The sequence below is a fragment of the Zootoca vivipara genome, chromosome 6 (genome assembly GCF_963506605.1).
Source record: "Zootoca vivipara chromosome 6, rZooViv1.1, whole genome shotgun sequence".
Taxonomy (NCBI): domain Eukaryota; kingdom Metazoa; phylum Chordata; class Lepidosauria; order Squamata; family Lacertidae; genus Zootoca; species Zootoca vivipara.
Window position 1 is genome coordinate 87480969 of NC_083281.1, and position 23573 is coordinate 87504541.

General features: G+C 47.1%; 1 protein-coding gene across 3 annotated transcripts in view; it reads left to right on the forward strand.

Moving 5' to 3' along the window:
* Positions 1-23046, forward strand: part of MTHFR (methylenetetrahydrofolate reductase) — a 30477-nt gene extending 7431 nt beyond the window's left edge. For all 3 annotated transcript variants that reach the window (XM_035120040.2, XM_035120038.2, XM_035120039.2), the window contains 11 exons: positions 2312-2578; positions 3679-3917; positions 6263-6373; positions 6943-7136; positions 8884-9134; positions 11682-11816; positions 13230-13410; positions 14065-14247; positions 19392-19493; positions 20587-20706; positions 22595-23046. In XM_035120040.2, coding sequence (XP_034975931.1) covers positions 2322-2578; positions 3679-3917; positions 6263-6373; positions 6943-7136; positions 8884-9134; positions 11682-11816; positions 13230-13410; positions 14065-14247; positions 19392-19493; positions 20587-20706; positions 22595-22792 — 1971 coding nt within the window. In that variant the 5' untranslated portion in view covers positions 2312-2321 and the 3' untranslated portion in view covers positions 22793-23046. The remainder of the gene's footprint in view (positions 1-2311; positions 2579-3678; positions 3918-6262; positions 6374-6942; positions 7137-8883; positions 9135-11681; positions 11817-13229; positions 13411-14064; positions 14248-19391; positions 19494-20586; positions 20707-22594) is intronic.
* Positions 23047-23573: the final 527 nt, after the last annotated feature.

Genomic DNA, 23573 nt, shown 5'->3' on the forward strand with positions numbered 1-23573 from the left:
CAGTCTATGGGGGTCGTGGTCTTGAGGACTCCTTCGCTGATGCGTGGGGGAAAATGAGGCAAAGTGGCTCTGCAACGTATGTTTTTATTAGAAGTAAGGTTGTCTCCAACTATGTCTGACTCAGAGTAGACCCACTGAAATTGGCCATGTCCGCAAATGTCAACGGATCTGCACAGCTCATAACGTTTGTCTAGCTAACAGCTGAACAATTTCCCCTGAGGAAAGGATCACATATGGAATTACTCCTTTAATAACAAACGGACCTTATCAGCCTTGCATCTTATCTGCTGTAAATAGGTGCCCTATTTTTCTTTCTTTCCTGGATGTGTGTGAGATAGTTAATTGCAATTAAACCTGTTAATTAGGCATGTGTTTGTGTAGCTCTTGGATGTGGATTCTCCTCTCAGCTGAGCAATTAATTACTAGGCATTTTCACGCCACCCTTCCATCAAAAAAGGCTTACAAATGTCGCTGAGAACACCCTCGCAGTCTAAAGTCACATCCAAACCAGACATGATTTAAATCCAATTTCCCTCCCCCAAAGGATCCTGGGAACTGCACTTTGTTTAGGGTTGCTGAGAACAGTAAACTACAGTTCCCAGGATCCTTTGAAGGAAGCAACATGCTTTTAAATTTGTGGGTGTGGGTGTGGTCTATGAGACATGACACAAAAGGAAAGAGGAGTGGGAGGGAAGAGGACGTGAAAGCAAGTCCAGGCTCTAATTCTTAGTTACAGTGCTTTTTCGGGGGGGGGTGTATTCTAGGGTACGCATTACCAGTACCGTTTTTCCTAGAATAAAAGCACTGGTTACTTGCCGCAGCCAGAATGCCAGTGGCTTCCCATTGGAAATCCGACTCGCCTCCAGGGGGAGTGACTAGTGAAGGAATGAGACATTGTACCGTCCAGAACACCTGACACGGGGAGTCCTTAATGGTCGAACAAAAATAGACCGCTTTTATTCAATTTGGTATAAGTTTTTCTCCTATGTTAACTCGTCCTCACAGCCCACTAAACCCCCTGTTTACTCACAAACAAAATGTGGAGAGGCTTTATCGATAAGTAATTTGACTCACTTTTTTATTCTTGTACTTGATAAATGTATGTGGCTTTGCATTCCCAGTTGTCTCCCGGTTTCCCCCTCCCCTCTGTATTCTCATTTTTGTTTATCTATTTGTATTTTTTTTTGCATTCATTGTTTTAATTTTTTGGACAAAGTAATAATCACAAATAAATAAGAATAAAACTGTGCACCCCACCCCCGAGACCATTCCATTGTAACTATCCAACCTCCCAAAATTTCAACACCTCTTGCGATGGTTTCACCCCTTTCCGTTTTAACAGTATAAATTCTACAAACACCCTATCTCCTCAAAATCATTTCTCCTCCATATTCCCTGTCTTGCCTTAATGGCACATATTAAATTATCATTAACGGCTAGATCGCACACTTCTTTATACCATTCTTCCATTTTATATTCTCCTTGCCCCTTCCACTTCCTAGCTATAATAATTTGTGCAGCTGTCAATAAATTTGTGAGCAAGTCCTTCGTAGCCTGTGAACCTTCCATCCCATCGTAAATTGGTCATAATGCTACTTCTAGACTTTTGCATTCATTGTTCTTACTGCATTTTGTATGTGCTCGTGTCAATAACCATTCTGTATGAAAAATGATGATGGCAACCATAAAGTTTCTTATTAAAAAAAGAAAGAAAAGAAAAACTGGTTTTATTCACTGGTTGCAGTGAATAAAAAATCTGAGGGAGAGGAGCATGAAGTTGCTGGTCTTCTTAGCCACATTAATAGAGCAACCCTCCAGTTCCTTTGCCTGATGGAATGGCTGCTGAGCTGGCTGCTCCTGATGGGAATTGTTGATAAAAACGGGTAAAAAAAGTAAAGGACCCCTGGACCGTTAAGTCCAGTCAAATGGTGACTATAGGGTTGTGGCGCTCATCTCGCTTTCAGGCCGAGGGAGCTGGTGTTTGTCCACAGACAGCTTTCCGGGTCACGTGGACAGCAGGACTAAACTGCTTCTGGTGCAATGAAACACAGTGACGGAAACCAGACCGCACAGAAACGGCGTTTACTTTCCCGCCGCAGTGGTACCTATTTATCTACTTGCACTGGCATGCTTTCGAACTGCTAGGTTGGCAGGAGCTGGGACAGCTGCACCCCGTCGTAGGGATTCGAACCACCAACCTTCCGATTGGCAAGGCCAAGTTGCTGATAAGCAGCTTCCAGTGGGGGCACCTCAGGCTAGCGTAAGTGGCCTCCTGCTTGCTTAACCTTTCTCCCTGCTTCCTGCCTCCCAGGTCTCTCGCCATGGTGAACGAGTCCTTCGGTGCCGGCAACGGGGTGGCCATCCTCGGCAATGGGGCGGCCGTCGTTAGGTCCGACGGCAGCAGTGGCAGCGACAGCTCCAAGGAAAGCTCGCGATGCTCCACCCCTGTCCTCGACAATGAGCGGCACGACCGCCTGTGGGAGAAGATGCGGAGGCGGCAGGAGTCTGGGGACAAGTGGTTCTCCCTGGAGTTCTTCCCTCCGAGGACATCTACCGGGGCCGTCAACCTGATCTCCAGGTGAGGGGAGGAGTGCTCCGGGGCAGGCCGTTGAAATCTGAGCGTTGTGTTGAAGCCGCTTATGTGTTGCCAGTGGGAGAGGGATGGCGGGAGCACGGGGTTAAACTATGGAACTCCCTGCCACAAGAATGTGTGGTGGCCTCATTGAGAGCTTAATAAGAATCAGACCCGTGGCCCATCTGGTGCAACATCCTCATCTCAATGGGAAGCCCAGAAGCAGGACCTGAGCTCAGAAGCAACTCAGCCCACCACATGTGGTCTCCAGCAGCTGGTAGGGTGGCGCTGTGGTCTAAACCACTGAGCCTCTTGGGCTTGCTGATCAGAAGGTCGGCGGTTCGAATCCCCGCAACGGGGTGAGCTCCCGTTGCTCTGTCCCAGCTCCTGCCAACCTAGCAGTTCGAAAGCACGCCAGTGCAAGTAGATCAATAGGTGCCGCTACCGGTTACTACTAACACCTAGTAGAAAAGACTGGCTTTTTTTCTTTTTTAAAAAAATGTATTTATTAAGAATTTTCTGAAACAACAAGGCATATAAAAATACACACCCACACAACAAAAAACAATACAAAAACAAATACAAAATACAAAATACAGAATACAAAAAAGTACCACCATACAAAAAATAAATAAGGAAAACAAAAAATTCTAACTTATAAAACTTGTCTCCAATCTAATGACTTCCTCATTCCCTCCCCTTCTGCGATTCTTTACACCACTTCTGTAGTAAAGTCTAAATCTTATATAAATTTCACTTGTTACTTAATATTCCCTTATTTTTCTATCTTATACATCTTATCCTTATATATTCTATCTAGATCTTACTTCTCAATAAAATTAAAAATAAAATCCTTATTTCTAACTGTAATTATCTCTTGCCATTATATTATCTACAACCTCTCATTTTTCTCCCTCACTTCTCTTATTTCTAATCTACTATACACTTATTCTTTAAATAAGTTTTGAAGAAAAGACTCTGGCTTTCCCCCAAATGTTATTTTGAACATTGTTTTCGACTCCTTGTAAATCATTTCCCCGAATGCTTTTGTTATCTTGCACGTCCACCACAATCCTTTTTTGTTTCTGTTGGGTGACAATCTGCAGGCTTGACCACATGGGGGCGGGCGGCCCGCTCTTCATCGACGTGACCTGGCACCCGGCTGGCGACCCAGGCTCCGACAAGGAAACCTCCTCCATGATGATGGCGAGCACAGCGCTCAACTACTGTGGCCTGGACACCGTCCTCCACATGACCTGCTGCAACCAGACCAAGGAGATGATCACGGCACACTTGCAGAAGGCCAAGCGGCTAGGTCTCAAGAACATCATGGCGTTGCGTGGAGGTAAGTTGCCTCTCGGCCCTCTTGTGGTAAATCGAGGACAGGTGGCAGCTAGATAATGGAGCGGCTGCTGTTCCCTCGGGCCTGAGAGAGATCGGGTTGTGGGGCCTCTCCATTGGCCCTCTCCAAACTCTTTTCTGCTGGTCATTGCATCAGTGAGGAGGAGTGCCCGCGTTTTCTATTTTTCCTCTTCCCTCCTAATCCGCCTTCCTTTTGTGTTGAGTCTGTTTTAGATATCACAAAGAACAAGTGCTCGGTTTGACTTCCCGCCCTCCTCCATCCCCGTCTTTCTTTCATCTTTGGTTCAGATTGTAATAATTATTTTAACGGAGAATGAATTCGTCCTCCTCCTCCCAGTTCCTCTTTGTGTTGCGTCTCTCTTTAGATTGTAAATCTGGGAGCAGCCTTATTGTTGGATCTGTGTATGCTGCTCTGGGAGCCTAAAGGTAAAGGTAAAGGGACCCCTGACCATTAGGTCCAGTTGTGACCGACTCTGGGGTTGCGCGCTCATCTCGCATTATTGGCCGAGGGAGCCGGCGTATAGCTTCCAGGTCATGTGGCCAGCATGACAAAGCCGCTTCTGGCGAACCAGAGCAGCACACGGAAACGCCGTTTACCTTCCCGCTCTAGCGGTTCCTATTTATCTACTTGCATTTTGACGTGCTTTCGAACTGCTAGGTTGGCAGGAGCTGGGACCAAGCAACGGGAGCTCACCCCGTCACAGGGATTCGAACCACCGACCTTCTGGTCAGCAAGCCCTAGGCTCAGTGGTTTAACCACAGCGCCAACTTTGCTTTATTTGTTTTGGCTGAAGGAAGATGTAGTCATAACAGGACTAAGCCAGGCCGTCAGGAGCAGACATGGGTTTCTATCGGGGATGGAAGTTTTCTATCCACTGAGCCTCTGTTGTCTGTCGGAGGGACCAGAAAAGCAGTAGGCAGAAGTTCCGGCTTTGTTGATCCATATCAGGGGTAGGCAACCAAAGGCCCAGGGGCCGGATCGGCCCAATTGCCTTCTAAATCTGGCCCGTGGATGGTCCGGGAATCAGCATGTTTTTACATGAGTAGAATGTGTCCTTTTATTTAAAATGCATCTCTGGGTTATTTGTGGGGCCTGCCTGGTGTTTTTACATGAGTAGAATGTGACCTTTTATTTAAAATGCATCTCTGGGTTATGGTCTGAGGGACGGTGGATTGGGCCACGGCTGAAAAAGGTTGCTGACCCCTGCTAGTCCATATGGAAGGAGGACGCCTAATTTTTAATACACATCCATGTTCACTGGATGTCTTGTCCTGGGCTTGTTTAACCATTAAGGAAAATAAGTACGTGCTTAGAGCATCAAGGGACAGGGGGCATCACAGGAAATTTTCGTTGTCAGATTTACCATGGACCATATGGTGCAGCTGAACCAGGTTCCACAAGAAAGACTCCATCTCTCTCTCTACACACAGGCACACAAAATGAGCTGAGCATTCATTTTCTCAGTTGAAGTACAGTATATAAAAAATCCCAACAGAACAGCTATGCAACGAGGCAGGCTGGGGGCCTTATCTCTACTAAGTACAGAAGCAGGTGTGTTACATAAGATTAATTTTGAGGATCTGATCAAAGACTTTGCAAAATCAGGAGAATTTTTTTTCATGTATAAATATAAAAAGGAAGTATACAAAAATGAATGTTATTTTTAGGGTTGCCAGACTCAAGAGAGGACAGGACTTCTGTGCCTTTAATTGCCCTGCTCTCTTTTGAGTCTGGAAACAGATGTCAATTGTTTAATTTCCAAGCAAAGGGTCTGCTGGTTTCTCTTTAAGGTTTCCAGACTCAAAAGAGAGCAGGGCAATTAAAGGCACAGAAGTCCTGTCCTCTCTTGAGTCTGGCAACCCTAGTTATTTTCCGTCTTATGATAGGCTTTGTTTCATTTCGAAAAATAAATTTTTGTTTTATGGTTTATTATTGTTTGTATTTTGTATTGGATATATACAGGGGGCACCCAAACCTTTTGAGTGTTTAGGGCAGGCATCCCCAAACTGCGGCCCTCCAGGTGTTTTGGCCTACAACTCCCATGATCCCTAGCTAACAGGACCAGTGGTCCGGGATGATGGGAATTGTAGTCCAAAACATCTGGAGGGCTGAAGTTTGGGGATGCCTGGTTTAGGGTCTCTAAACGGCTTAATCTGGCTGTGGTCTTGTCGAAGAGAGAGAGAGAGAGAGAGAGAGAGAAAGAAAAAGAGAGAGAAAGAAAGAGAAAGAGAGAGAAAGGTCGAAATGAATGAAGTAAATGCTGGTACTGTAGGCAGAGTGTGCATTTACTAAAGTGTTGGCCTGGCACTTCCTGCCTCTTCACACAGACCCCATTGGGGAAGAGTGGCAAGAGGAGGTCGAGGGTTTCAACCACGCTGTCGACTTGGTGAAGCACATCCGCTCCGAGTTTGAGGATTACTTTGACATCTGTGTGGCAGGTAAGAGAGAGAGAGAGAGAGACTGGCGGTGTCTGTGTGCGCACGTGCCAGTTCTCCAAGGATTACTAAAGGAATGTGAGAATCTGAGCTTGATAGAGATCCGCTCTGTGAACCGACTTTAACTCTGGTCTGGGTACATAAGAAAATCCCGCCAGATCAGTCCAAAGGCCCAGCTAGCCCTGTTCTCAGATCCCTGCGGGGAAACGGTCAAGCAGGATTCGAACACAAGAGCAACTCTCCCCTCCTGTGGTTTCCAGCAACTAGTATTCAGAAGCATTGCTGCCTCCGACCATGGAGCCAGAGCATAGCCATTGTGCCTGGCAGCCCTTGATAGTTCCCTTCTCCTCCATGAATAGGACCGACCCTCTTTTAAATCCATTCAGAATCTCCTAGGGTGAACCTTTGCAGTCCCCCGGTAAAGTTCCTATTTTATTCTTTGGTTCAAACGCATAATTTAGGACCGTGGGCCACACCTTTGCACCTTTGATCCAAATAATTTGTAACCTTTGGTAAACAAAACAACCAACCTCCACCCCTGAATCCCCCTGTCTTTCTCGTTGGCCCTGAAGGTTACCCCAAGGGACACCCGGAAGCAGAGAGTTACGAGGAGGACTTGAGGCACCTGAAGGAGAAAGTGTCTGCGGGAGCCGACTTTGTCATAACGCAGCTGTTCTTTAGGTCGGAGACCTTCCTCAAGTTCTTGAAGGACTGCCAGGCTATTGGCATCACCTGCCCTGTCGTGCCCGGGATATTCCCTATACAGGTGAGTTGTGCTTGGGTCCTGCTTGTGGGATCCCCCCCAACCAGGGGCCTCTGGTTGGCCCCCCTGAGAGCAGGATTCTGGACTATATGGGCCATTGGCCTGATTCAGCAGGGCTCTTAAATTCTTTCATTTTTAGACACACACACACACACACACACACACACACACACACACACACACTTACACTTGAACTTAATCTGTTCCAAGAGTCCGTTCGACTCCCGAAACCATTCAAAAACCAAGGTGTGGCCTCAGATTGGCTGCAGGAGCTTCCTGCACTCAAGTGAAAGCCGTGTCGGACGTTCAGCTTCTGAAAAACGTTCGAAAACCGGAACACTTACCTCTGGGTTTTCGGCGTTTGGGAGCCAAAACGTACGAGTACCAAGGCACAAGTGTGTGTGTGTGTGTGTGCATATTGCTTTTTTGTGTTTTTAACTGTTTGCTTTTTTTAAACTGCCTTTGAGCAGGGGTCCCCAGACTTACCGGGCTTTGGGCTGGTGCCCACCGCGCCAATCGTACGGCGGGCCGGAGGGCGGGGGAGTGAGCGCCCGTGCGCATGCGCACACACACTTACTGGCGCGGTGGCGCGCTTCCAGGTCGGAAAAAATCACCAAAAATTGTTTGTGCGCATGCGTATGGGTCTCCGTCGACCCGGAAGTGCACCGGAAATGACCTCTTCTGGGTCGGGAGAGGCCCATACGCATGCGCACAAATGATTTTTTTCGATCTAGAAGTGCGCCGCCGCGCTGCGCGCCTGAAGAGCGGGCAGCGGGGGTCGTCCTGGGCCGGATTGGGAGGCCAATTGGGCCGCATCTGGCCCGCGGGCCGTAGTCTGGGGACCCCTGGCCTTGAGTCTTGAAACAATTGTATAGAGGTGATTAATAAATTGATGATCATGATAATCTGAGTAGGGCTGGACGATGTATCAACTTCTTGTCCAAAGCCTGTAAGAAGTCCATATTGTGATATCAATTTCATAGCTTTTGACTTGGCAATCTATTGCGAATCATGATGTGTGTTAGGGCTAGGCGACACAGTGTCCAAAACCGGTTTCAAGTCCATATCATAATACCAGTTTTGTCATTTTTGAACTGGCAAGATATTGCAAATCATGGTGGTGTGCTATGCAAAAAATGGCAACGCAGGACAAACCATGAAGCTGGCCAATGGCTCTACATAGTTCCATCATAATTTCAGACGTTGTGCTATATCAGTATATTATGACGTTTAGATGGTGATATATTGCGACATTGAAAACCAGATGTCAGAAGCAGAAGTCCCAGCAAAGGAAGAATGGATACAAAAACTTATGGAATACGCAGAAATGGTGAAACTTGATGGAATAATAAGAAATCAAGATAACATTTTTTAAAAAAATAAAAGAATGGAAATGGTTTCTTGAATATTTACAGATAAATTATAAACAGATCGCCAGGGTTATTGTAAGTTTTATATGAGTATATATTTAAAGAAGATAAATGAATGATCAAATTTAGTTAATTTGGATATGCAGAAGATGTTAAAAATAAATTTAAGGAGCCACAGGAAGGAGGAAATCAAGTTCTGAAATGTCAAAATGATTGTAAAATCAGTGATTTTAAAATTTGTGAAATGTATAAATTTGAAAAATGTGAATGATTAAATAAATAAATACCAGACATATTGTCCAGCCCCAACTCTGAACAAGGCTAGCATTTGGTCCAACCCATAATTTCTCTCTCTCCGCACCCCCCCCCCCGCGCTGTAGGGCTATCATTCCTTGCGCCAGCTTGTGAAGCTTTCGAAGCTGGAGGTGCCGCAGGAGATCAAGGACGTCATAGAGCCCATCAAGGACAATGACGCAGCAATCCGGAACTACGGCATTGAGCTGGCCGTCACCATGTGCCGGGAGCTGCTGGACAGCGGCCTGGTCCACGGCCTGCATTTCTACACCCTGAACCGGGAAGTGGCCACCATGGAGGTTCTCAAGCACCTGGGCCTCTGGAAGGAGGACCCCAGGTGAGCATTTTTTGTCCTATTCCTAAAAGAGCCAATCTTCGTAAACCAGGTTACAAAAATTAACTGGCTTGCAACATCGTGTTTTTTTTATTTTTTAAAAAAGGAAAACCAGTTTATTTATTTGTGTTGCTGTAAGCAATGCAAGTGCAGAAATGGAAACAAACAAGCTTCCGGTCAATAATTGCACAGTTTGCAAAGATGCACCAAGTTATGACGGAGGAAAGAAGACAGCAAAATAATAAGGAAAGCTATCGAGTGGAATCAGAAAATTGTACAGTTCAAAGGGACCCTGAGCACCATCTAGTCCAAGGGGCAGCAACCTATTTCAGCTGTGGGCCGGTCCACCATCCCTCAGACCATGTGGTGGGCTGGACTATATTTTTTTTGGAGGGGGGTGAACAAATTCCTATGCCCCAAAATAACCTGGAGATGCATTTTAAATAAAAGGACACATTCTACTCATGTAAAAACACGCTGATTCCTGGACCGTCCATGGGCCGGATTTAGAAGGCGATTGAGCTGCATCCAGCCCCCAGGCCTTAGGTTGCCTACCCCTGATCTAGTCCAAACCCCTGCAATGCAGGAATATGCAGCTGTCCCGTATGGGGATCGAACCTGCAACCTTGGCATTATCAGCACCACAATCTAACCGAGGTATCCAGTGGGTGGGCCCTTTTATTTATATATTTATGATCTTTAAGAACAATATTCATATGCTCTCAACAGAATTTTAAAAGGATTATATCCAACCCCCCCCCTCTGTCTGGCCTTCCATAATTCTTTAAACATTGCCCATCCTTGTTGGAATCTGTTTATCTTATTTTCCCTCGTTGAACCCAAAGGAATCCATCTTGCCACATTCTTTACTAGCTTGTGGGAATTGTTTCCATGCTGGCTGCCGGGTAAGGGAAACTTCATCCTCCGCAGCGTTCATGGAGGTAAAGGCTACAAATAAAAAAAAATTAAAAAGGCCTTCTAGCCAGTGGCAGAAGAGGAGCAGAGGGCGATTCTCTCCCACCAGTTGCTTGGTGGCCCCAAGCAAGGGAAGGCCAGAAACTCTTGATTGAAAAGGCAACAGCACATTGGAGAGCAGTCTAAAGTTTGGGTTAAGGACCACGGAGAGCTCTCCTGCAAGTGGGGCCAGGCATCCCAAGTTGTCTCAGCAAGAGATTGCTTTGACTAGCAGACTCCACTAGCCTCCTCCAGTCAGCCTGTGCTAGGAATGTGTAATTCCTCTGGAGCGTTCAGTCTCTCCCAACACAAAGACAGAACAGGCAGCCTCCTTGGATGAGAGATTGATTCTTTTGTCTCTGCATGCCACTGTTCTTGCCTGAGCTTAGCTCCTCTGAATTACAAGGCATGCTCAAAACAGTGATGTACACTTTGGTTACCAGATTTTTTTCAATGAATCCGGGGACACTACTTTTTTTTTTTTTGAAGCTGAGTAGCAACAGGGAGTCAGTAGTGGGCATGAAGAGGCAAAAGACCCTGGGCCCAAGTACACATGCATATCCCAAGCCTTCCCCGATGATATGCCCCGTTCCCCCTTTGTTTTGACAGGCTCGGGAGTCACAGGTAGGTGGGCGTTGCCCAGGAGGGGCGCAAGGCACGCGGTTTCTCTGCCAGGCAAGGTGCAAATCCCTTCTTTCGTACTCGCGCAGAGTTTTTTTTAAAAAACTGGGCAATGGCTGGCCGGCCGTGACTCCTGAGCCTCCCCCAATCAGACAAAACGAAGGGGGAAGGAGATCTGTACCGCTGGACGTCCCCAGTTCCCCTTTGGCAGTGGCGGCGGCTGTGACAGCCAGCATCCCGGAGCCAGCCTGGTAGCACAGTTGGCTCTGGCTGGCTTCAGGAGCTGCCCGCTGCCGTGGCGCCCGCCATTTTTCCTCGCCGGAAGTCCCCATATGATGTGTTGCGTACAAGACACATCGTATGGGGACTTTTGGCAAGGAAAAATGGTGGGTGCCACAGCAGCAAGCTGCTGAGGCTGCCGCTGTCACATTTCCTGGGGACAGATTTGCAAATCTGGGAACATTCCAGGGGCGGAATTTGTCTGGGGAGCAGATTTGCAAATCCGGGGACTGTCCCCGGGAACCGGGGACGTCTGGTAACCCTAATGTACACACACACACCAGGGTGTAATGAGTTCTTCATTACTTGCATGCTGTAAAAGTAAACTTCATTCATTTACTCATATTTATGGCCCACTTTTTGCATGCACTTCTTCCCCCCCCCCCACATACAATCCCTACAACGATCTTGCAAAATAGGCTAGGCTGAGAGACAGTAACCGGCCCAAGGTCACCCTGTGAACTTCAGGGTTCAAGTGGGGATTTGAAACTTGGCCTCCCAAGTCCCAGTCCAACCACTACAACCACACTGTCACTCACTTGTTGGGTATAAAAGTGAGCCACCCCTTCAGTTTTTAATTCAGGGGGAACAAAACACGTGTAAGCTACCGGGAAATTTTGAAAAAGATGCAGCACGCAAGTATAGGTGCAAATATATGTTTTAATTTTCTCTCCCTCCTTCGCCCTCCCCTGCAAGGCGTTCCCTGCCCTGGGCGGTCAGTGCTCACCCCAAACGGCGAGTTGAAGATGTCCGACCCATTTTCTGGGCCTCCAGGCCAAAGAGTTACATCTACCGAACTCAGGAATGGGATGAATTTCCTAATGGCCGCTGGTGAGTGTGGCAGGTAGGGGTGGCAGGTAGATGTATCCTTCTGGAAAGATCTGGTTGAACTGGGAAGCAATGGGAAGCATATCTGAAATAAAACAGAAGATGCCAGAAAGATGCAATGGTAATAGACCCGTTGAGGTTGTTATATATAATTTTTATTAAATTTTACATTTCAAAATATTCATTTAAACCTTAAATCAGTGACTTCCCTTCTTCTCTTTCTGTGGTTCATTTTGCATACCATACATCCCTGTATATTTTACATAAACTAAATCATTCAGAATTTAAAAATCTCTTCAGTAGCACCTTAAAGACCAACTAAGTTTTTATTTTGGTATGAGCTTTCGTGTGCACGCACACTTCTTCAGATCGAAAGCTCATACCAAAATAAAAACTTAGTTGGTCTTTAAGGTGCTACTGAAGGAATTTTTTAATTTTGTTTCGACTCAGACCAACACGGCTACCTACCTGTAACGAAATCATTCAGGAAACCATTGCTACATCCATCAAAACTTATTTACACTGTTGAATTTACTGTACCTTAATGCTACCAGTGTTTTTAAATGAACACAATATATTCAGTAAACCTTTTCCTGTCTTCTTTAAATGTATGTTCTTCTTGTTCTCTTATTCTATATGTTAAATCTGCAAGTGGCGCATATTTCATCAGTTTAAGTTGCCATTCTTCTTTGGTTGGGACCTCACTCATTTTCCATTTTGGGGCTAACAAGACAATGGGCCGCAGTACTAGTCTTTTTTGACTCCTGGGAATTTCCCTCTGATAGACCTGTTGGGCTTAATGGAATGACTATCTCTTGGGACCGTTAATTTCAGCGGGGCTACCCTGAGTAAAACCTAGTTGACTGAAACCCATAGGATTGTCTCCTACCAAGTCCAGAGAAGACCCTATACTTTCTGGGCAGATTTCCTTGTTTTGTTTCTTTGTTTGATTCATTATTTCATGAAATGGATGCACCACTTGACTGTTAAAAAAAAAAAAAGCAAACGAGCCTCAAAGCGGTTTACGAAAAAAACAAAACGATAAAATTTATCAGTAAGAAAAATGTAACAGCAATAATGTAAGACTTTCAAGAGCTCAAGTTAACTGGCTAAAAACAGATGGAAATAGGCATCCGTTTTCTAAACATCTGGGTGGGCTTCACAAATGTTTCTAGCACAGAGTACAGCGAAGGGACCTGCCTAATGGTCAGTAGGCAAGGAATTCCAGGGTTTGGGTATTACCACACTAAAAGATGGACTTCTTATAAATTTAGAACAGGGATTGGGTGGTCCCTGCCAACAGTTCTGGTGATCGAAGCAGTCAAATGGGGGAATGTGAAGGGGAGGTGATCCTGCCCGTAAGGGGGCTTGTTCCTGCCCTGCCCTAACATGCCCTCTCTCTCCCGCAACCCTCAGGGGTAACTCATCCTCCCCAGCCTTTGGGGAGCTGAAGGATTATTACCTCTTCTACCTGAAGAGCAAATCTCCCAGGGACGAGCTGCTGAAGATGTGGGGTGAGGAGCTGGCCAGCGAGGAAAGCGTCTTCGAGGTGTTCAGGTGTTACATCGCTGGAGAGCCCAACAAGGATGGCCACAAGGTGAGAGATTCAGGGAGGACCCTGGCCCATGAACCTCCACATAGGCGGTGAACAGGTGTTGGTGTCAGGTCTCTAGAGTCCTGGCACAAGTCTCACATACCCTCCAATATTTCTCCAATGAAATTGGGGATGTCCTATTCCATCATCATCATCATCATCATTTATTTATTTATATCTGACTGGTTTGCCTCAGCCATTCTGGGCGGCTTCCAACATTAAAAAAACACATTATTTACAAATATAATAATTTTCTGCTTTGCAATTTAGAATATTCATTCAAACAACCTTAAAATATCAATGGCTTTCCTTATTTTCTTTCCGTGGTTCATTTTGTATAACATAAATCCCTGCATATTTTACATAAACTAAACCCTTCAGTATTCCGTAATTACATCCATCAAAACTTATTTACATTGTTGATTTATCTTAATGCTGCCAACGTTTTCAAGTGTACACAATTCTCTCCCCCCCATATATTCAATGAACATTTTCCAATCTTCTTTAAATGTGTATTTTTCTTGTTCTCTTATTTTACTTCTTCTACTAAACAGCAACAACATGGGAGAAAGCTGTGCATTTGTGTGCACACACAACCTGCCCGGTCTCCTTTCCAAAATATTGATATATTCTCTCTCTCCCCTCCTCCCCCGATAGGTGACCTGCCTACCTTGGAACGACGATCCTCTGGCACCCGAGACCAACCTAATGAAAGAAGAGCTGGCCAAGGTGAACAGGAGAGGGATCCTGACCATCAATTCCCAGCCGAACATCAACGGCAAGCCCTCCACCGACCCGATTGTGGGCTGGGGTCCCGAGGGAGGCTACGTCTTCCAGAAGGTAACATGCCTGGGGTGCTCTTCTCCCCCTCCCTCCCTCCCAGTCCAAGCAGTCCTGTCCTCTTGCGTGGATCAAGTGTGTTAACTTCGAGCTTGCGTTTTTGTGTGAAAGGAGGAACCACACTGCGGCAAAGCTTTACAAAATACGGCATTTCAGGGGGTCAGGCTGGATGACCCCTAGGGTCTCTTCCACTCCACAGTTCTGCGATTCCAAGTCGTGTGCTATGGCAAATTAGGAAGATAGATTTGTGCTGTTCAGGGGCCGGTCTTCGGGAAAGACAATGCTCAGTTAGGGATAGGAGCACAGGAAGTTAGTTGTCTTTCAACATGAAGTCATGTTCAGTAGTACCTTGGTTCTCAAATGCCGAAAACCTGGAAATAAATGTTCCGGTTTTTTAACGTTTTTCAAAAGCCAAACAACTATTGTTTCCGGGGCATATGCACCAATCAGAAACTGCGCCTTGGTTTTCGAACATTTTGGAAGTCAAATGGACTTCCGGAACGGATTTTGTTTTTGCTATGTATTTTGGTTTTGAGGCTTTTTCTGTTCATTCGTTTTTGTGACTGTGTGGAACCCAGTTCAGCTACTGATTGAGTGAGTGACTGCGGAAATGGATAAAAGCCCTCCATCCAAACAATGACTATCATCAGTGTAGGAAAGAAAAAAAATAATTTTAATTTTTATCACCTACAATACTGTCGTATTTATTTCATAGTACAGCACATTGATTGTTGCTTTCATTTTATGGATCCGTGGTCTCATTAGATAGTAAAATTCATGTTAAATTGCTGTTTTAGGGGTTGTTTTTAAAAGTCTGGAATGGATTAATCCATTTTGCATTACTTTCTATGGGAAAGCGTGCCTTGGTTTTGGAATGCTTTTGTTTTGGAACGGACTTCCGGAACGGATTAAGTTTGAGAACCAAGGTACCACTGTAGATTAATGTTGGCTACACCGACTGGCTGTGATGCTCCAAGATTTCTGGCTGGGGACTCTCCCAGCCCTATCCGGAGACATTGGGTAGTGTAAACAAAGAAAGACTCTAGGCCAGGCATCCCCAAACTCGGCCCTCCAGATGTTTTGGGACTACAGCTCCCATCACCCCTAGCTAACAGGACCAGTGGTCAGGGATGATGGGAATTGTAGTCCCAAAACATCTGGAGGGCCGAGTTTGGGGGTGCCTGCTCTAGGCTGTATAGGTCCAATGAAAATTTAGGATTGGGAAATTTAAAATGGCTCTCAATTAAAAAGCTGAAGTGTGGGGAACCTTTTGGCCCTCCACAGGTCGCTGAACTGGCCATACTTGTTGGGGCCGATGGCAGTTGTAGTTCAGCAAGAACCAGAGAGTCAAATGTTGCCCACACCTGCTTTATTAGGACCAGCCAAAATATCTCTGCTGTTCTTCCTTTAAGACATAGTAAGCTGCCTTATGCAGAGTCGGAGAATCGGGTGCACCTAGCCCAATGAGGTTTGCACTGCTGGGCAGTGGCTGCTTGGAGATGCTGGGGATTGAAGCAGGGACGTTCTGCATGCAAGGCAGATGCTCTGCCCCTGAGCCACAACCCTTCTCTTCAGACATAGGAACATAGGAAACTGTGTTATGATTAGTCAGGCCGTTGCTCTGTCCAGCTCAGTCTCATCCATACGGACTCGTAGCAGCTCTCTGAGGTTTCAGACCAGTCTCTCTCCCAGGCTGACCTGGAGATGCTGAGGGTTGAACCTGCTTCCCGAGGCCTTCTGCATGCAAGGCAGGTGTTCCGCCACTGGGCTATGGCTCCTCCCCTCGTTCTTTAGCTTGAAAGGTTGATCTGTAGCTCTAACTTTGGAGGATGGATGGCGGCTAACAGATCGAGATTGAATCCCGACAAGACAGAAGTACTGTTTGTGGGGGACAGGAGGCGGGCCGGTGTGGAGGACTCCCTGGTCCTGAAAGGGGTAACTGTGCCCCTGAAGGACCAGGTGCGCAGCCTGGGAGTCATTTTGGACTCACAGTTGTCCATGGAGGCGCAGGTCAATTCTGTGTCCAGGGCAGCTGTTTATCAGCTCCATCTGGTACGCAGGCTGAAACCCTACCTGCCCACGGACTGTCTCGCCAGAGTGGTGCATGCTCTAGTTATCTCTCGCTTGGACTACTGCAATGCACTCTACGTGGGGCTACCTTTGAAGGTGACCCGGAAACTACAGCTAACCCAGAATGCGGCAGCTAGACTGGTGACTGGGAGCGGCCGCCGAGACCACATAACACCGGTCCTGAAAGACCTACATTGGCTCCCAGTACGTTTCCGAGCACAATTCAAAGTGTTGGTGCTGACCTTTAAAGCCCTAAACGGCCTCGGTCCAGTATACCAGAAGGAGCGTCTCCTCCCCCATCATTCTGCCCGAACACTGAGGTCCAGCTCCGAGGGCCTTCTGGTGGTTCCCTCGCTACGAGAAGCTAAGTTACAGGGAACCAGGCAGAGGGCCTTCTCGGTAGTGGCACCCACCCTGTGGAATGCCCTCCCACCAGAGGTCAAAGAGAACAACAATTACCAGACCTTTAGAAGGCATCTCAAGGCAGCCCTGTTTAGGGAAGCTTTTAATGTTTGATGGATTTCTGTATTTTAATGTTTTGTTGGAAGCCGCCCAGAATGGCTGGGGAAACCCGGCCAGAAGGGGCGGGGTATATATAATAATAATAATAATAATAATAATAATAATAATAATAATAATAATTAATTAATATGTTGTTGTTGTTGTTGTTGTTGTTGTTATTAACTTGGCCCAAGCAGTTGTCAAGCAGCAGGCCGGCTAAGTCAAAGAAGTCTGGCCACTCGGTGCCGGCAGGTGTCAGAAGCAGTGGAGGGAAATAAAGATTCCCCACCCCAGAAATATTGAAGTGTGGGGACAGGGTGTGTGTGGGGTGTGTGTGTGACAAGCCCCTTACAATGAGCAAGTAAATTGTGGGGGGGGGGAGAGCTGTGATCCTCTGCGCCAGCTGGCTACAAAGCAAGCGGTGGGGAGATTAAGCAACGCTAGCAGGGGGCTAGCAGATCTGCCCTTTGCATCCCCGAGACAAAAGGCTGCAGGGCTGCGGATTTCAAAAGCTCTCATTATGAGCCCATGGGGTGCTGTGTCGGCAGCCCCCATTAAACGGGGACCCCCTGTTGTGAAATTGCTCCCCTCCCAGTGCGCCACCAGAGCGCTTTGCATGATTTGTCTTGCTTTCGAAAGCAGCCTCTTGATCTTTGCCACACACCCCTTCCCCTTTTTGAAACTGTTGTAAATGTTAAGGTTCTATATATATATAATAATAATTGTTCATAAACATGTACATGAATGTACAGACACAGGTCTGAAACAGCACATGAAGACAGGCCTGACTGACACCATTTTGACTCTCTCTGACCAGAATCACACACACATTTCCACATGACTATCAACTTGGGAGCCATAATCCTGTAAACCGGAGGCTCTGCCAACTGGACATTTCCCCATAAATGGTGCCAGACTACTACAAAACTCTGACCACAATGAGAAATCTAGTCTGTCCAGTTTACCTTTCCATTGAAACAAAAAGCATCCAGCTTTGGATCAACTTCTTTGATTTTTTATTTTATTTTTGGTACTGTCTCCCTTCTCTCTTATAATCCAAGTAAGATTAAGGTCAAGTGAGACTTTTGCTCAGTGCCCCAAAGCTAATCCAAATGTGAACTGGGGTGGCCGGTGGGGGGGGGAGGGTATTTATCTTCAGAGGCAATCGGTGTTGCTGTTTCTAAGCTGCTCTGCTCCACATGGTAGCAGAAACACTGAAGTAGAGGAGAATGGATTTAACACACTCCCAGACCGACAAAGGGACAGTCAAGCGGTACTGTCAGAAGAAGAATAGCTGTTACATTTCACATTTTTATTTATTAACGTCACGACATTTATTTATCGTTTGATTGTAATGCAACCTCGGTGCGTCCAGAATGTTTTCACGGGGACTAAGCCTGGGACCTTCTGCATGCAAAGCAGAGACGCTGCCACTGACCTGCAGCCCTTCCCTTAAGACATAGGAAGACAGGAAGCTGCCTTAAAACAGTCAGGCCCTTGGTCAATTTAGCTCAGTATTCCTTACACTGACTGGCAGCAGCTCTCCAGGGTTTCAGACAGGAGTCTCTCCCAGGTTGACCTGGAGATGGCGGGAGTTGAACCTGGGGCCTTCTGCCACTGGGCTACACAGCCTTTCCCCAAGCAAGGGGGAAGAGAGGCAGTGTGGCATAATGGCTAGCGCATCGGACCAGGACCTGGGAGATCAGGGTTCAAATCCCCACTCGTCCATGAATCTCACAGGGTGACTTGGGAGGAGTCAGTAACTGCTTCTCAGCTTAGCCTACCTCACAGGGTTGTTGTGTGGGTTAAATGAGGAGAGGGGGGAAGGTGCATATGAGCTCTTTTGAGAAGAATGGTGAACTATGTATAGATGCAATAAATAAAGGGCAATCCTCAAGTTTTGCTCCCCGCTGCCAGGGATTCTCTTCCCCCCCCTTGAAATAATTTTTATTTGGTTTTACAAGTATAAAATTATAACAATACAACCATATACATCCGTATTTAAAGATTCCTCCGGATTTCTGGACTTCCCACCTTTCCCTCTATGGGTCCTATTGTCAACCAGCATATTATTCAGTATTATTTATTATTATATTATATATTATTTACAGGTGGGTAGCTGTGTTGGTCTGATGTAGTCAAAACAAAATAAAAAAATTCCTTCCAGCAGCACCTTAAAGACCAACTAAGTTTTCCTGCTAATGTTTTCATCTGCTTACACTGGTCTCCAAGATAAATGAGAAAATTTCCCCATTCTTTGTTGAAGTTTTGGTCTTCTTGGTTCCTGAGCTTTCCGGTGAGTTTTGCCATTTCGACATAGTCCAACAATTTAATTTGCCATTCTTCTCTGTTAGGGACTTTGTCTTCTTTCCATCTCTGGGCTAGTAACATCCGGGCGGCTGTCGTCGCATACATAAAAAGTCTTTTCTGCTCCCTTGGAATATCGGCACCTACAATCCCTAATAGAAAAATGTCTGTGTTTTTTTGTTTTTTTACAAAAGTTAATTTAAACATTGAAATTGTGCCGTTGCCGGGATTCTCTGGTTTCAACATCTCCTCCCGACTCCTTCCAGGCCTACCTGGAGTTCTTCACCTCCAGCGAGAACGTCAGAGCCCTCCAAACAGTGCTGAAGAACTACGGCCAGCGAGTGAATTACCACATTGTCAATGTCAAGGTGCGTCCTTCCTCAGTGCCAGATTACCAAATAGACAATTCAATTCAATTTTATTTACGGTCACAGATCAGCTCAACCAAATAGACAGACTAGGACCCTGGCCTATGAGCCTAGGGGCCCCTCAACAACAGATCCAAATAATGTTGGTTTGTCCTTGAAAGAAAATTACAATCCATCATTAGGAGATAATTAGTGAGGGGGCCTCGCTCCGTGGTTCTGACTGCCTAGGAGCCTCCACAGGGTTTAATCCAACACTTAAGTCCTTCCTCTGGTAGGCTGGCGCCGAAAACGTTTCCATGGTAACTTGGGATGCTTGGACTGAGAGCGGATGTGGGGAGCAAGCCCTCTGCTCAATTCCTTGCTGGTGATCTCTGGAGAATATTTGCAGTCTTGTTCAGCCTCTGCTTGGACAATCGGCTTGGGGTTCATGGCCCCTCTTTGTGGCCCAGCTTCAGTGCCTCCTGTTTAGCCAGAGAATCTGATCAGCCTCCCTGGGTGAGCATATTGTTCCCTGGAGGAGTTTTCTGGGTTTACTTCACCTGGTTGGATGCAGGGAGGAACTGTTCAGTTGGGCCTGAGATCTGTAAAAAAGAAAAAGAAAAAAAGGTAAAGGACCCCTGGACGGTTAAGTCCAGTCAAAGGCGACTATGGGGTTGCGGAGCTAATCTCGCTTTCAGGCCGAGGGAGCCGGCGTTTGTCCACAGACAGCTCTCCGGGTCATGTAGCCAGCAGGACTAAACCGTTTCTGGCGCAACGGGACACCTTGATGGAAACCAGAACGCCGTTTACCTTCCCACCACAGCTACATCTCTACTTGCACTGGCGTGCTTTCGAACTGCTAGGTTGGCAGGAGCTGGGACTGAGCAACGGGAGCTCACCCCGTTGTGGGGATTCGAACCGCCGACCTTCCGATCGGCAAGCCCAAAAGGCTCAGTGGTTTAGACCACAGCAGCGCCACCCGCATCTTGAGTTCTGTACAGGCCTGGCAGCAAATTAACAGGTGTATACAAAACCGTGATGCAGCTGTTTCCAGACTGCTTGCGCCCCATTTCCCCCTCTTCCTTCTAAACACCTTCCTGTTTCCCGTCGGTAGGGTGAGAACATCACCAACGCGCATGAAATGCAGCCCAACGCCGTAACGTGGGGCATCTTCCCCGGCAGAGAGATCATTCAGCCGACGGTTGTAGACCCGGTTAGCTTCATGTACTGGAAGGTAAGAGGGTTATGCTTCCCTGCCCTGCCCCAAACACCCAGGAAACTCTTGGCCTGTTGGTACAGATCTGCGGCTTTGGTAAATTTCTGCGAAAAATGTATGTGAACAGAAGTACTATCCCCTAGAATTTGTGGTGCCAGGGTACTTCTGCTCCTCTAATAACAAGTTGGGGGTACAACTCCCACTTTTGCCTGCACAGGTTCAGCGAACTCATAGGTCTGTATCAAGTCATAAGAACTTAAGAGCCTGCTGGATCAGACCAGTGGTCCATCAATGATGATGATGTTTGATTGAGTTCAGGGGCGTACCAGGATCAAAACTAGGGGGGGGGCAAGCTCGTTCAGGTTGTGACATCCTTCCCTACCCCCACATTTTATAGGCTTCCTCCTCCCCTTTTTATTTTGTCCCTCCCCCTCCCAGTTTCCCACCCTTTGGGGGTGGGGGTGCCAACGTTTGTGGGCTCTGCGGGCTCCTCTCCAGCTTGCCTGTAAATGCGGCTCCGCCGCCGCTGCTTAACAGCTGATTCACGGTTGTTGCCGGGCTGCACGCGTGGAGCATTTTGCTCCGATCGCCTTTCCTTTATAACCATTTTAAAAAGTTTGTGCTTCTGGGGGGGGGGCAGCTGCCCCCCCGCCCCTTGTTGGGTACGCCCATGATTGAGTTTATATACAGCCCTATACTCGGAGGTCTCAGGGCGGTTCACAGAAAAGATCACAACATATATAATCATGATAAAAACAGCAACCCAATAACACCCCCTCCCCAAAAAAGAACAACATTTTAAAAGGGTATAGGATGTCAAACAGATCAGCCAAAGGCCTGGTTAAAAAGGAATGTTTTTGCCTGGCGCCTAAAGGTGTATAATGAAGGCGCCAGGCGAACTTCTCTGGGGGAGAGCATTCCACAGACGGGGAACCACTGCAGAGAAGGCCCCGTTCTCATGTTGCCACCATCTGGACCTCTCGAGGAGCAGGCACACGAAGGAGCGCCTCAGAGGGTGATCTCAGGGTCCAGGTAGGTTCATATGATCACATTAGCTAACCAGGTGCCTCCAAGGGAAACATGCAGGTCCTTTTCTGAATGCTAAGGGCCGTAGCTCAGTTGCAGAGCATATGCCTTGAATGCAGAAGGGTTAATTTCTCAGCACCTCCAGGTAGAGCTGGGAAATGTCCCCTTTTATGCAACACCAGAGAGCCGCTGCCAGTTAGTATAGGCAGTGCTGAGCTTGACGAACCAAACCGTCTGGCTCTGTCTAAGGCAGCTTCTTCCGCCTGTAGCTCCAGGCAAGGGTATCTGCTTTGCACGCAGAATGCCCCAAGTTCGGTCTCTGGCATCTTTGGGTAGAACTGGGGGAGCACCCAACCTGAAAGCCTGGAGAGCCACTGCTGGCCATAGCAGGCAACACTGAGCGAGTTTCACCGTTAAGTCTGAGTCTGCATAATGCAGCCACCTCCATTCGCTCATTCCCTGAGATCATCCTCTGAGGCCCTCCTTCCTGGGCCTCCTTGAGAGGTCCAGAGGGTGGCAACACAAGAACGGGGCCTTTTCTGTGGTGGCTCACGGTCTGTGGAATGCTCTCCCCAGGAACGTTCGCCTGGCGCCTTCATTATACGCCTTTAGGCACCAAGCAGAAACGTTCCTTTTTAGTGCAGGCCTTTGGTTGATCTGATTTGCATCCTATGCCCTTAAAAAAAATATTATATGTATTTTGTGGTTTTATAGCTTGATTTTATTCTGTGAGCCGCCCTGAGACCCCTGGGTATATAAATTCAATAAATAATTATTATTATTATTTTCCCATAGTTCCTCCTGCACTCCCGCCCCTACCCCGAGTTGTTTTTAAGTGTGACCCGCTTCTCTCTCTCTCTCTCTGCCCCCCCTTGGACAGGATGAGGCCTTTGCCCTGTGGATCGAGCAGTGGGCCAAGCTGTACGAAGAGGAGTCTCCCTCCCGCATGATCCTCCAGTACATGCACGACAACTATTACCTGGTCAACTTGGTGGACAACGACTTCCCCCTGGACAGCTGCCTCTGGCAGGTCTTGGAAGACATGCACACACTCTTGAACTCTCCAGCGGAACCGTGAAAGGGAGAAAAGGCACACACCCTCCCAGATTTGGCTGGCGGCAAAAGTCAAAAACCTTAGGGGTGTGAGGTTGTGGAACCACAGTGGCCCAGACACGCCTCTAGGGAGCGCCCTTGGCTGCATTCACACACACACACCCAATTGCCTTCAAAGCGGGAGGCCAGTTAAGACAGGCACATCTCCCTTCTGATCCAAAAGACTCTTGAGGATGTTTTTGAGCCCTTCTTGGGTTGTTACAATCCCTTTCCCTCTTCCTTAAGACTAATGGCAGCTAGAAATCCTTATTCCCCACCCCACCCCAAATCTCTATCTGGCCCACCCACCCCTCTTGTTTCTGGGTTGCACTCTAAAAAAAGAAAACTTTCAGCTGCTGCTTCAGTGCAACACTCTCTGATCAGTGGGACTGATGGCTTTACAAGCCTCTAGTTCAGAACGGGAGTTGCAAAAAAATCAGGATGAGCACGACCACCTGCAATGCAGCTGCCCCCCTCTGGGGAGCCGCAGTTTGTGGTTGGCTGGCTATTTATTCTGTTTTTATTTAATTATAAAGGCGCAGGACTGTGGTCTCCTTCCTGCGTCTTCTCGTTTTCTCTTGCAGGGGAAGGGGGAAGAGGTCGGATATTTAAGACGCTTGTACGGGGAAGGAGAGAAGTGAAATCGAAATGAAATAAAATGTAGTCGATGCCTACGTGACTTGCCTTTTTTAAAAAATGTGTCGAACGAGAGGAAGAGCTTGGGACTTGCTAGTAGCAGTGTGGTTGGGGACATCGCAGCGCATGCT